We start from the raw sequence: 14,240 nt of genomic DNA on the forward strand, positions 1-14,240 counted from the left end.
CAAAGAAGTCCCAGGGCCTGCAAATTACAGTGAAATTTAACTTTTCATTCATCTGTGTTCTGTACGTCTACTCAACAAATGTAACAGAACCAGTTACGTACACATTGATTCACAGAAAGTCTCATCTATGAAACTGGAAAAACATATTGTTAAATGTATGAAAAGAGTATACAGTATACAAAATCACAGGCACAGAGCAAGTGACTAACTGACAGATTATCCAAAGCAATGCATGTGATCTGTCCGAAATGTATTTATTAATTAAGGCAACTGCTCCCTTGAATACAGGAAACTCATGTTTCTAAGTGACATACCTGATAAACCCCTTACAATGTACATTTAAAAAAATGTGTGGTCCCTGTGACGTTAAGGGGAAATATGGCTGTTGTTAATAAAGGTTAAGTCTGCTTGGTTCCAGCACCTCAGGGATCAGGGGTTAATATGTTTGCAGTAGAATTGTTGCAAATGTTATGTTGCAGTTCTACTCACCACTCAGGGCCTGGGCATGTAGGCAGCTCCTTCCTACCCACCAATCAGGGCCTGGGCATGTAGGCAGCTACTTCCTACCCACCAATCAGGGCCTGGGCATGTAGGCAGCTCCTTCCTACCCACCAATCAGGGCCTGGGCATGTAGGCAGCACCTTCCTACCCACAATCAGGGCCTGGGCATGTAGGCAGCACCTTCCTACCCACCAATCAGGGCCTGGGCATGTAGGCAGCACCTTCCTACCCACAATCAGGGCCTGGGCATGTAGGCAGCACCTTCCTACCCACAATCAGGGCCTGGGCATGTAGGCAGCACCTTCCTACCCACCAATCAGGGCCTGGGCATGTAGGCAGCTCCTTCCTACCCACCAATCAGGGCCTGGGCATGTAGGCAGCACCTTCCTACCCACCAATCAGTGCCTGGGCATGTAGGCAGCACCTTCCTACCCACCAATCAGGGCCTGGGCATGTAGGCAGCTCCTTACTACCCACCAATCAGGGCCTGGGCATGTAGGCAGCTCCTGGCCCCGAGTGTTGCAATATTATAAAAACACAAAAGATATACAGTATACTGCTCACTAGATAGGTAGGTGTGATGTGAAAATGTGGGTGTCGCCCAGAGAAAATGCCTAGATTGGCATTGGGTGCATCAGGTGGGCTAAATGTAACTGTATTACCAAAATTAGAGGGGTGTATTACCACCCACCTCTCTAGCTAGAAGACCACTAAGATGCACTCCAGGGCTATTAAAACATAACATTTAATAAACTTGAATAAAAAAAGGTCTACACATAAGTAGTGATCATGAATCGTGAAAATAAGTGTAGTGTGAATTAAAATTAAGGAGGAGGTCTGATGCTGGTAAAGCTGACTCAGAGGTACATGCATGTATGCCCTAAATGAGCCTAATGTCGAATAATGAAATGCTAGACGACTGCTCAGATGTAATTGGCAATGTTACTATCTATGAGACCTAACAATATATAGGGCAACTGATCCTGGCAGTTATAGCTGCTTGGTATATACTAGTTATAATGTGCTAATTGTGTAATGAAATGTTAACACTGACACAGCATACCTAGTAACCAACCAATGATTGCAAATATGGAGCAAACCGCAAAAATTGTACTAACTACTGGCCACAAGGTGATCAACTAGTGGGTGCTAAGCTAGATATAAAAGCCATGCTAATCATGGCACAGCTCCAACCTCACTGTATAATTTTACTCCTAGCTGCTCAATGATACAGGTCTATACTAATGCAGGTCAGCTTGACACAATCCTATGTTGGTGGTATGTGGATTAAGCCTGTGTCAGGTAACATCATTACACTAGGCACAGTGGGTATAGGCCGGGATAGCAAATGATTAGTGTGATACACACATTATGTAGGGTGGAGTTCAAAGCCAATTATCAGTAAGGAAAGCAAACATTATAGCAATCTTCTCTTCCCTGAAGTACATTGATAATGTGAATGACCGAAGTTAGAGTGCAATGTAACTCTCAGTAGGACACCATAGGAACATTTACCTCGATAGTGGATACATTTCTCATTTACCTCGATAGTGGACCTTGGTCCTACCAGGGATTCATCTGTACTCCCCCCGTGACTTTATGTCACTGTGGTTGGGGACACATGAGGCAACAACCCTTGAAAAATCCAATTTTGCTGGCTACCAGTTTTCGCGATGTCGCTCCGTCGCATTGTCGCCGTCGCGCTTACTATAAGCGTACGCGGCGGCGGCAATGCATTTGTTTTCGGGCAACGTCGCCGGCACTATAAGCACGGCCTTGCAGAGGTGTTGCTGTGCCAGGGAAAAACTGCAGTGTCCAACCTAGTGCTGGTCTCAGGCCTGAAAACTAGTCCCGTAGGCACCGGGCAAAGAAAGAGAACAGGGGAAATCTCTGCAAGTAGGTCCCCCAGTGTCCCCAGTTGGGTATGTGTGATGTTTGTTTGTGTCTTTTTTATAGTTGTGGATATGTTTTTCCAATAAATTAATGTTATAAACTCTCGTGTTCTGTCTGGCGATACTGATCCCTGGTATTAGTCCTGGTCTCCCGTGTTCTGTCTGGCGATACTGATCCCTGGTATTAGTCCTGGTCTCCCGTGTTCTGTCTGGTGATACTGATCCCTGGTATTAGTCCTGGTCTCCCGTGTTCTGTCTGGCGATACTGATCCCTGGTATTAGTCCTGGTCTCCCGTGTTCTGTCTGGCGATATTGATCCCTGGTATTAGTCCTGGTCTCCCGTGTTCTGTCTGGCGATATTGATCCCTGGTATTAGTCCTGGTCTCTCGTGTTCTGTCTGGCGATATTGATCCCGGGTATTAGTCCTGGTCTCTCGTGTTCTGTCTGGCGATATTGATCCCTGGTATTAGTCCTGGTCTCCCGTGACAGTCCCTACATACAATGTAAGCATCCTCACAATCAGAACACCACACAGCACCAAATCTGGTTTTCTAGTCAGATTGACATTTTCTTAACAAATTACACATTTTCTTGAATAGAAATTACATCTTTGCCATTTCTATAGGTGGACTAGAAATATTAACTACCATTGATGTATGACAACTACACAGCTTCACCTAGATAATTATATCCATGTAGTACTTTTGTATTATGTATATTGAGCTGCAATGTGTTGATGCCTTCACCACAAACAGGAGGTAGAATACATCTCTGCTATATTTATCCAGCATAGGTATGTCCTAATGAGAAATGTTATTATGGCAAGATACGATGGGTTAATATAATCTTTGAAATAATCAAACTTTGCAGAAAGTTTTCATCTATTTAGACACAAAACAAGTTATGGCGAGTGGAAAAAAGGGACAAAAACCCTCAACCGTACAGGGTACAGCAAATAAAAACCCCACGTGTGAGCACATTCACGTCTGAGGCAAGTCTGCAACCCTTCCCTTCCCCATTATCTCTTAGCATACAGAGCTTCCACTGCAGCCATGGATTCTGGGTAATGACATGCAAATGAGCCATTCCGACAAACCAGATATATAGCACTGAAAACCAAAGAAGGATTTATCCCTTATTAAAATATCTTAAATTAAAGAAATGGAAGCCAAATATGTTAAACCCTAAAAATGAAACATTTCACAAACTAACCAATGTAAAATATTAGTTAAATTGCATTTATACAAACAAAAGCAAACTAAACAGAATTATTTTGATTCTAGTAAAGAATGTGAAAAATTGCTATCACATAGAATTAAACTGGAAGTTAAAGTAATATTATGGCCATGTATGACAGTGACGGAGTATTACATACAGACTGCAATAGAATTAACGTTTTTATTCTAAACTTTATCTGAATCAGCATTTTCTTAACGATACTAGATACTATTCCATTAATTACCCTTGACTAAAAAATAAATAAATAAAAGGAGAGACTTCTACAAGAACATACCTAAAGAAGAAATGGTTGTAAAGATATCCCTGCTTTAGCACCAACGGCTCAATCAGTGGCTCAGTCATTGACTGAGCCACCTGTGCAGAACCCGGGATATCACGAATACCTGGCCTTTGGTGGCCCTTAAGGACCGAAGTTGGCCACTCCTGGTCTATGTGGATACCACATGGACTATTTAAAGCATGGCCAGAAAATTCAGACAATTGTATCGAGCTACTTTAAACACTAGGCCATTTATAAAAAGGTCTTGCCCATGCATTTCAGAATTTTGATTAATATTAATTGTTGTTACATAAATTAACATCTGAATTGGCTCCCAGTATAGAGCATTGGGATCGTTCAATTGCTAAATTAGAAGCTCTAGAAAAGACAGACAGGACAGACAATGGATTCAGTAAATTATGTATCTAATGACTTCCCCTTAGGTTAAACTCTTATGTAGTTGTCCCTATATAAATCCCCTTCTTAACCCGAAAATAAATATAGAAGAGTTTGGTGATATATATAGATATACACACACAAAGGCAGACTCCCATCACAATCTTTGTATGTGTTGATATTTCACGTGCGGTTTTACCAATTGTATACATTGTTCTTGTAATATTAGAGAGAGAAATAATTATTCTTGTAATGATGAAACATAATGACTATGGTTTCATCAGCTATATTGGATTGAGAAATACATGTACTCAGGTTAATGCTGCAAGGTTCTAGCTAATCGTTTGGCTTCGGTCTTAGGCAGTACTTACGGGCCATCTGAGCTATCGCATTTTCATCCAGCATCATTTCGGCTATTCCCTCCTGGTCAACATCAATCTCATCCACATAAACCATCTCAGTCAGAGCTCGAGTCTTCAGACTCCAAGCTGCCTACAGTGAAAATATAGATCACAAAGCAGAATAAATGCATTGAAACATTAAATACTTTTCTAGTCATTCCATAATAAACTTTGGACCTAGAAATTTTGAAATAAAAGGGAAGATGCAGCTCTGTTGGGAACTCCTCACTACATATAATTAGTACAAAGATGGAAAAAAAAACCCCGCAAAATACCAGGTGCTACAAAATGAATTGCAGAGGATTTTCATGCTCAAAACGAGATTCCCAGAAGGAATTAATATTGAATGGAAAATTAATCATTTCTTGACACGAGCATCCCTCTAATCTGACCAATTCCTTAATATAGAATACATATGATAAGAGTAAAACACCGCATTTATATCCTCTGATTATGAGGTTAAATAACTCCATCAGATATTACCTTGATCTGAATGGTTACTATATTAATATAGTGGTTTCATGTATTGAGATATAATAGCTCATAGTGTTCAAGTGTGATTTTAGAATTTTTTGGAATTGAAATGTTTATAGGTTACTTAACCTTGTAATGATATATTTGCATCTCATCCAATGACGTAGGAACATGAATGTTCATGGTTTACTAAGCAGATTTTTCACTAGTGATTACAATTGTCTTTCTTCTTTTTTACTAAGACTAACTGCGTCTGGAGGAACCCAAGATCGTATCTGTTGACTCTGTCTATCACAAAAATAGATGTCCTTGTAGCACATTTGAGGATTATGTTCACATTAATATAGTTTTATTGAGGAATACGTCCCCAAGATAAACCTTGAGAGCTTCTTTTCATCTAAAACTTAATATAATGATTAACTTCCTCTACATCATTGGAGGGTTTGCACAGATGTTTTTAATACAGGTATAGGAATATACTGTTTTTAAACAAATCAATGTGTATGTTTACAATATATGTTTTGTCACTTATATGATGTATGCACTTGTCCATAAATAGCAGGGTTTGGCTGATTGTGGAATAATAGATATTCCCTTGTTTATATATGTATTTTTTACGTATTATGTATGTTTATGTCCTCTACTCTACTCATCTTGGGAATTACAGGTGTGTTCATTCTTGTGTCTACACATTGAATGTGCCTTTGCATTACCGGGCTGGGGGGTTTGAGGTACTCCAACTTACTTACGCATGCTTGTATTACCTTATTAAATTAGTGAGAGCATGGTGGTCCGTGTGCGCATGCGCGAGCAGACGGGATTTGCGTGAGCGCATCTCGCGAGAGCTGGCTCTTCACTGCTCATGGTGTGCGTCACTCCTCTGGGCGCCGATTGGCTGTGTCTCATAGTGGGGCTTAGCAAGTAGCTGGTCTGCATGACGCTTGCGCTACGGGGACCATACTCATTGGTTACAGATGTTGTGACGTCATAGATTTTTGGCGCCAAACCGCTACTATTTAAAAGGTCCATGTACTGTGTATGACACTTCTTGATAAAGTGCCCGTATCGCACGAAACGCGTAGAAGGTTTGCAACCCTCTATTTTATGGTCTCACAATAAAATATTTTTTTGCCAGACTTGCTCTCTATTCTCCTTGGCTGTGCGCTGCACACACACTGCTACAAAATGAAACCATATGATGAGATCAATATATTGTCACTTTCTGTTCATTTTGATTGGTCCATTTCTTGGACGTGACAAACACTTATTGTAGGTAACGTGCAGTGTGCTGCTGCTGCTGTATATTATTATTATTATGCAGAATAAGGATATTCAGCTTTGCTTATAAAATTCAAGGTTGAATTGACAGGCTTCGTTACAGCTGTGATATGTTCTTTAGTGCGACGGTTTTAACGGATTGACAACCTTCACTGATAATGTGTTATTAACCCAAGCAGTTAAAGAATTAATTATTTTGCCACCATGTGACTGTAGGCAATGTAAATATTTTAGGGAAATTGAATAATTGTTTGCTATTTTGCAGATGAAGTCTTATCAATATTTATTAACCTAAGCCTGTGCAATTTTCAACACTGAGGAGTGGATGGCACATTTCCCCAAATATTACAGGAGGGGAGGAACTGAGAAAGTTTTGAACTCTGAGCTTTATGATAGAATGAGAATTCCCTCAGCTGTATGTTGATACAGAACATTAGGGAGTTTATCCATTTATATTTGCCACAGCATTTTAATGTTTTAGTAGAGATTCATGAACAAAAAAAAAAATCATGTCTTAATTTACAGCTGAAACCCCTCCCTGGCCTCCCATCATCTTCAATGTAGGAACTTTGAAAGGATACAACAAGCAGTTAAACTGTGCCCTGTAGCACATTTTAATGTCACAGCAGATGGAATGGCGGAGCAATGTGCTGCCTTCTGCCATAAGATTCCTTTTTGGCGCTAAAGAACACCTTGCACCCTATCCAAGTGAATGGGCTCTGAGGGGTGTTGCACTGCTGAAAGGCATCTTATGGCAGAAGACTGCTTAAGAAATATGGGCCACAGTGCATTGTAGCGTGTGATATTAATCGTCAGCCAGGGAGTGTAGGTTTCACATTTTAACAGAATAATCTGGATGCAAAGTGCCCTGCTCTTATTGTTTAAATACATTGGAAAATTGATCTGTGGTAACATTCTGGGCAAACTTGACTCTGCACTTTCATCCCTGGGGTAGGATGTGGAACATAACCATAATTATGTTGAAGATGCGGAGATATTAGTGACCGTACATACACACTGCCTTCTTGACTTGCAGTACTGCTTAATAATGTGTTTTCATATAGTATACACTAGCTGATATACCCGGTGTTGCCCGGGATGTAAATCCGTAATAGGTAGTATTTCTAAATAGGGTAAGAATAGGTTGAGTATTTGGTGGAAAGGTTGTTTAATAATGTTGAAAAGAAACATGGAAGAAAATGTAATCCGATGTTGTTTTAAAATGGTTTATTGTAAAGTTATTGTGAGTTGGCGAGTGGCTGGTGAGTGCGGTGTGGTGGTCCCACTACGGTGGGAAGGGGTGTGAGGTGGTGGGTGAAAGGCAGGGGCGGAAGGGGGGCGGGGAGGTGAAAGGCAGGGGCGGGGGGGGGGGTGAAAGGCAGGGGCAGGAAGGCAGGGGCAAGGGGGGGAAGGCAGGGGCAAGGGGGAGGAAGGCAGGGGCAAGGGGCGGGGGGAAGGCAGGGGCAAGGGGTATTATTTAGTGACACTTTATTTAGTGACTTTTATTTAGTGACTGGGTGGGTTGGTTATTTAGTGACTGGGTGGGTTATTTAGTGACTGGGTGGGTGGGTTATTTAGTGACTGGGTGGGTGGGTTATTTAGTGACTTTTATTTAGTGACTTTATTTAGTGACTGGGTGGGTTATTTAGTGACTGGGTGGGTTATTTAATGACTGGGTGGGTTATTTAGTGACTGGGTGGGTTAGTGACTTTATTTTGTGACTGGGTAGGTGGGTGGGTTATTTAGTGACTTTATTTAGTGACTGGGTGGGTGGGTTATTTAGTGACTGGGTGGGTGGGTTATTTAGTGACTGGGTGGGTGGGTTATTTAGTGACTGACTGGGTGGGTTATTTAGTGACTGGGTGGGTTATTTAGTGACTTTATTTAGTGACTGGGTGGGTTATTTAGTGACTTTATTTAGTGACTGGGTGGGTGGGTTATTTAGTGACTGGGTGGGTGGGTTATTTAGTGACTGGGTGGGTGGGTGGTTTATTTAGTGACTGTATTTAGTGACTGGGTGGGTGGGTGGGTTATTTAGTGACTGGGTGGGTGGGTTATTTAGTGACTTTATTTAGTGACTGGGTGGGTTGGTTATTTAGTGAATGGGTGGGTGGGTTATTTAGTGACTGGGCGGGTGGGTTATTTAGTGACTGGGCGGGTGGGTGGGTTGGTTATTTAGTGACTGTGTCGGTGGGTTATTTAGTGACATTTAATTAGTGACCATTTATTTAGTGACTTTTATTTAGTGACTGGGTGGGTTATTTAGTGACTGGGTGGGTGGGTTATTTAGTGACATCTCCCCCTACCCCCGCAGCCCCCATACCTCAGCGGAGGCCTTAAGATAGTGGGCGGGCAGGCCTGCATTTCCCCCCCTGCATCTTACCCCCCCCGCAGCGGCATGAAGCTAGTTTCAGGCCAGCACCCCCCCCCCCCCATGCGGCGGCTTTGAGGGCATGAAGATAGCGGGCGGCACGCCATTCCCTCCAACCCCTCCCTTCCCCTCCCCCCCATACCTCACGCGGCGGCTTGAAGATAGCGGGCGGCCGTAGTGGAATCTTTGGGGAGGCGGGTGGGTGTCACGTGGTGAGGTGTCCCTGCCGGGGCCGCCACTGCCCTGCTCCTCCCGCCGGCATGTCCCGCAGTGCGCAGGCAAGCAGGTTTGCAGGCTGTGAGGAGGGTGGAAGGAGGCAGTAGGGCTGCTGCGTCGCCCCTGAGGGTTGTGAGGTGATGGGAGCGGAGGCGCTAAACCCCCCACCCGCGCGGCCAAGCAGCGTTAAGGGCGTCGCGAGTGGAGGTGAGTTGCGGGTGAGGGGGGCTGATGAGGGGGGGGGAGGTGAGGTTTGGGTGAGGGGGGGGATCCAGAGGGCCAGGCCTCGGGGTGAGGAAGGGGGGGTGTGTGTGTGTGTGACCTTTGGCCCGTCACTCCGCCTCAGGCCAATGAGAGGTGTGCGGGCCAAGGGAGCCATCTCATTGGCCTGAGGCGGAGTGACGGGCCAAAGCTCCAATGCGATTTCCCCTAGGGACAGAGGACAGACAGACAGGCATACAGTGGCTTCAGAAATATATAGATAGATAAACGAAACAAGAGCTTAATAATGTGAGTTATCTTTTAAGTTCAATGTCAATTAAGCTATACATTTTTTAGATAAGTCTGACGGTGAGTATAATTTCAGACAATGATCATATTGGTAATTACACTCGTACTTGGAAAACAAAAATTGAGCAGAGCGGACTTCAGCTTAAAGAACAAAAAGATCTCACTCATTTCCCACTATGTTAAGAAACCAAATTATTTTAGACTATTTTCAGTGTATTTTATAACTACCACCGAAGGCAGAAGTGAAAAATAATTTTGGATATGCATATTGGAATCGAAATCTAAACTGTATTAACTATGCAGGGCACCAATTAAAATATCACAATAAAATAATGCGTTTCTTTTGAACAATTCCTTTCAGTATTCTTTTGATTAGAAGAACATCATAGCAGTACGTGAACAAAAAACAATCTAAATACAAAACGCGCAATTAGAAAAACAGGAGTAACGCAGTCAGGGTTTTGCTTATTTTGGGAAGGTATTAGTTGCTTTCTCCCCCTTTACTTTTTTATGATATTGTACAAGTGTGTGAACCAATGGCAGCAACCATGTGTGCTTATCCTGGGCGTGATTTATGTGGTACTGCACTGCTGGATTCTGGTAATATAGAGCAGGCCAAAACTTGACATAGACTAACACTCTGTAACAGTCAGTGCATGTGGTGTCCGATCAGGACCGCAGCCAGATACTGCCCTCACGGCTACCCGTGGCCAAATACTGCCCTCGCGGCTGAATTTGACACATACAGTATTCCAAGAAGTGGGAAGTGAGCCGCACCGCTAAACTGCACTAACAATCCAATACTCTGGGGCAGTTTGGCTAGCACTTACATACCAGCAGTATAAAAGTTCTCTATGAGATCATAAAAAACATTGGTAAATTCTCCTATTCTCATGTTGCTATTACATTCTGTACCTGTTTGTGAAGATGTTCAAAGCTAGGCTCCTTGGGATGCAGTGAAAAAAAGAATTGGAAAACATCTGATTGTAAAATATACACATTAATTAAAGATAGGACATTACTGCCATAGGCTACTCCGATTTTGTTACAGTTTGTTTAAACCAGCGGTGGCTAACTCCAGTCCTCAAGGGCCACCAACAGGTCTGGTTTTAAGGACATCCCTTCTTCAGCACAGGTGGTGCAGTCATTCTGGCTGAGCCACTGATTGAGCCACCTGTGCTGAAACAGGGATCTCATTAAAACCAGACCAGTTGGTGGCCCTTGAGGACTGTAATTAGCCACCCCTGGTCTAAACTATTCCCATAATACTAGCTCTCAAACTCTTTTTCTCATAGGAAAAGCCAAATAGGTTAACCAGAATACAGTGGGGTTAGGATTAGAAAGACTGAAGCTTCTCCTGTGGGTGACATGGAGTAGGGATGGTACTGTAGAAGCATAAGTAAGATAAACAGTCAAAATAAATAAACATACAAGTTTGTTTTCCAACAGGAATAGCTTGTATTGATCTGTTCACCCACGTCTGTTGTCCGCACCATGATTCCAAGTTTCAAATGACACTTTCAACAGAATAATGGCACAGTGTTTTGTGCAGTCTCCTTTGCTGGCCAGTTTATTAGACACAATCTGATTACCGTTCTCCTTGTGTTCCATATGTCACACTTTAGGTACTATACTAGAATGTAAGATATTCCATGTTGGGCAGGAGGTGTGGAATGCATTATCATGCATCACAAGATGATTCTTGAAAGAATGTGCTGTCTCCCCATTACACTTTTACCCAACAGTTATAAATATGCAACACTGTAAAATGATTGTCTAAACATTTCAGGTCATATACTGTACCTTATTATTTCTACAAACTTGACTAAGATCTTATATAACAATACAATAACATACAACAACCAAAATACACGTAGAAATGGCGAATCACAGAAAAATAATCAGCCATGGTATAAGACACATAGTTTTACAAAACACTGTGCCATTATTCTGTTGAAGGTGTCATTTGAAACTTGTAATCATGGTAAGGACAACAGACTATGGTTGCGGTGTACAGATATGTGAAGATTCTTAATTCATAAAACAAAAAATACACAAATCCTTTGTAGGTGAAGTTTTCTACTGGTTGATGGTCTTTCACAAATTCTATCTGTAAGAAAATTGCGATTTCGTGTATGTGTGTGTGTGTGTGTGTGTGTGTGTACACACACATACATACACACACAGGCTATGGGTATAATCTGTTACCATAGGAGCACTATTCCCAGCAACCAATTTAAACTCTTGAAAAAATATGATCATGGAATATTTATTGTACGACCTACAAGACATACATTTACTGAGATATGGTTGCAGAGCCTCTCGTGGGTTACCTAGATGAAGAATGACCCACTGCTCTATTACAATTCTGCTGCTATTGATTTTTAGCAAACATTTATATTTTATTATATCCAGAAGACAGCTTACTTTTATGAAGATAAAGATGAACACCATTCTCAACAGATACTAAATAATCTGAATAAAATGAACATAACAGCAAACCATGTATCTCTAAACAGGTGTATGTTTAAAAAAAATAAAGTGTTATATTTACTTGTACAGCACAATAGCTTAAAAAACAAAAACCCAACCTTTTTTACTCTTCATTTATTATCCTAAACCAATATTTATGTTTAAAACCAACCAGTAAATTTCAATTTGAGGATAATATAAACAGATCATATTCAAAGAGATCTGCTCTTTTGAATAAGCCTTACAGTACAATGCATGTTCCATGTTGTTTCCATTACATTGTTTGAATTATGACTGGTCCTACATTTGGGAAGCAATTCTTCAAAGATCTGGAATCATATCATTCTGACAAGGGCTATTTTGCTTTGTGATTTAATACATGTGTTTGGCAAGTGTTAAATAAAAAAATAAAAAATTCTGTATGCAGAAGGCATAACACCATAATTAACACCATAATGAACACCTTCTATAAGAGGTGGCGTTGCTTCCGTTGCTTTAGCTGCTTAATGGTTATCCTTATATTGTACCAATTTAGACATCAGACGCAACAATTGATTCTAGTTTATAAAAGTTGATGCTTTTGTAGTGGTTGTAGGAGTGAACATGTATCCTCATATCTTTGAATGCCAATGTGTCACATACAGTACATAGACCAGTGGCTCATGTTGAACTAGGATAGGAAGAGATTTGGGGGCTAGATGCGTGAGGCAGAAGATCCAATTTCCCATTTACAAGCTGTGCTTTTCAGAACCTGATGCACAGGGAAGATTTTTTTGTTTTAGTTAATGAATTGAAATAAAGACTACAAAAAGGTATTTTAATGATCGATTAGTTGTTTAACAGTAGTAGAAACAAATGTAGCGGTAAGGGGTACGATTAGGAGATTAGGGTAAGGGGTTAAGGTTTTTATGGTAAAGATTAGCGTTAGCACTAGGTCTGGGTTTTTAGGGTAAGAGGTTAATGTGTTAGGGTAAGGAGTTAGGGGGGGGTGGGTTTAAGGTACTGTTAGGGGTTACAGTATACAGCGGCTAAATGTCCCAGCGGTGGAGTGCCTGCGGAGAGCGATCCTAGACCAGGGCTGCAGTAATGGGGGCTGTACTAACTCCCCCCTCAATTCACGTGAGGTTGATGATTTGTGTGAATTTTGGAATCAGAAAATGAGTTTGGGTCCAAAAAGCCAGATTTGTACCTTGCAGCGTCTAACGTGTCACCATGTCCCTAGGCGCACGGGCAGACCCTACACACGGCGCACGGGCGGACCCTACACACGGACCCCGGGCAGACCCTACACACGGACCCCGGGCAGACCCTACACACGGACCCCGGGCAGACCCTACACACGGCCCCCGGGCAGACCCTACACACGGACCCCGGGCAGACCCTACACACGGACCCCGGGCAGACCCTACACACGGACCCCGGGCAGACCCTACACACGGACCCCGGGCAGACCCTACACACGGCGCACGGACCTGGTCACGGGGCTCCTTCTCCAGAATCTGCGCGCAGCTCTGGGAACAGAGCTCGAATTTCCTGCGGCGGAAATAGCTCCAGGCCCGGAGCAGCGGCTCCGTCTCCAACCCCATCCCGCCTGAGAAGCGCCAACTCCGGGTGCGGGGCTTAGCGACAAGCGCGGGGCTTAGCGACAAGCGCGGGGCGGCTCAGGTAGGCTGGTCACGTCTAGGCCGCGTCTCCATGACAACGGCTAAGCCTCAGCGTCCTCTGTGCGTGGCAACCTCGTCCCGGGGTCCTGCGAGGGACCGGGGCTGTCCTTGCAGCTGCCTGATTGGAGTATGTGAGGGATCACTGCGTGGTCAGGATGCAGCAGCAGCAGCTGCTGTGCATGTCACACAGTGCACATGGAAACAGGCATTTTACAGCCACACACCGCCTGTAATGTGTTGTATTTGCATATATTCTCACATAGATTAGTTATTTATCAGTCTCCCAGAGGCTGTTTTTAGATTATAAGATTTAAAAACATAGGATCAGGAGGCAGACAACTCCAGTCCTCAAGGACAGCACAGCTGGCTCAATTAGGGATATCCTGAAAACCTGGCCTGTTGGCGACCCTTGAGAACTGGCGTTGGGTGCCCTCTGCTCTCACACAGCAGCACAAATAGGGTCAGGTAGTCCAGCTGGTCTTTATTACGTATATGATTTAGAAACTAGGCAGATGTTTCCTATGTAGATACAATTTAAATGCAGAGAGAGTAGAATATAATATAAAT

General features: G+C 42.8%; 1 protein-coding gene across 3 annotated transcripts in view; it reads right to left on the minus strand.

Annotated features, from left to right (window-relative positions):
* Positions 1-13,751, minus strand: part of TTC8 (tetratricopeptide repeat domain 8) — a 33,911-nt gene extending 20,160 nt beyond the window's left edge. Inside the window, exons 1-4 of one of the 3 annotated variants that reach the window (XM_075614577.1) lie at positions 13,482-13,751; positions 10,453-10,482; positions 4,659-4,779; positions 1-17 (exon numbers count right to left, since the gene is read on the minus strand). The exon at positions 1-17 is cut by the window's left edge and continues 47 nt beyond it. In XM_075614577.1, coding sequence (XP_075470692.1) covers positions 1-17; positions 4,659-4,779; positions 10,453-10,482; positions 13,482-13,595 — 282 coding nt within the window. In that variant the 5' untranslated portion in view covers positions 13,596-13,751. The remainder of the gene's footprint in view (positions 18-4,658; positions 4,780-10,452; positions 10,483-13,481) is intronic. The other 2 variants (XM_075614579.1, XM_075614578.1) reach the window with 2 other exon arrangements.
* Between the last annotated feature and the right edge of the window lie 489 nt (positions 13,752-14,240).

Source organism: Ascaphus truei, chromosome 9 (genome assembly GCF_040206685.1).
Source record: "Ascaphus truei isolate aAscTru1 chromosome 9, aAscTru1.hap1, whole genome shotgun sequence".
Lineage (NCBI taxonomy): Eukaryota > Metazoa > Chordata > Amphibia > Anura > Ascaphidae > Ascaphus > Ascaphus truei.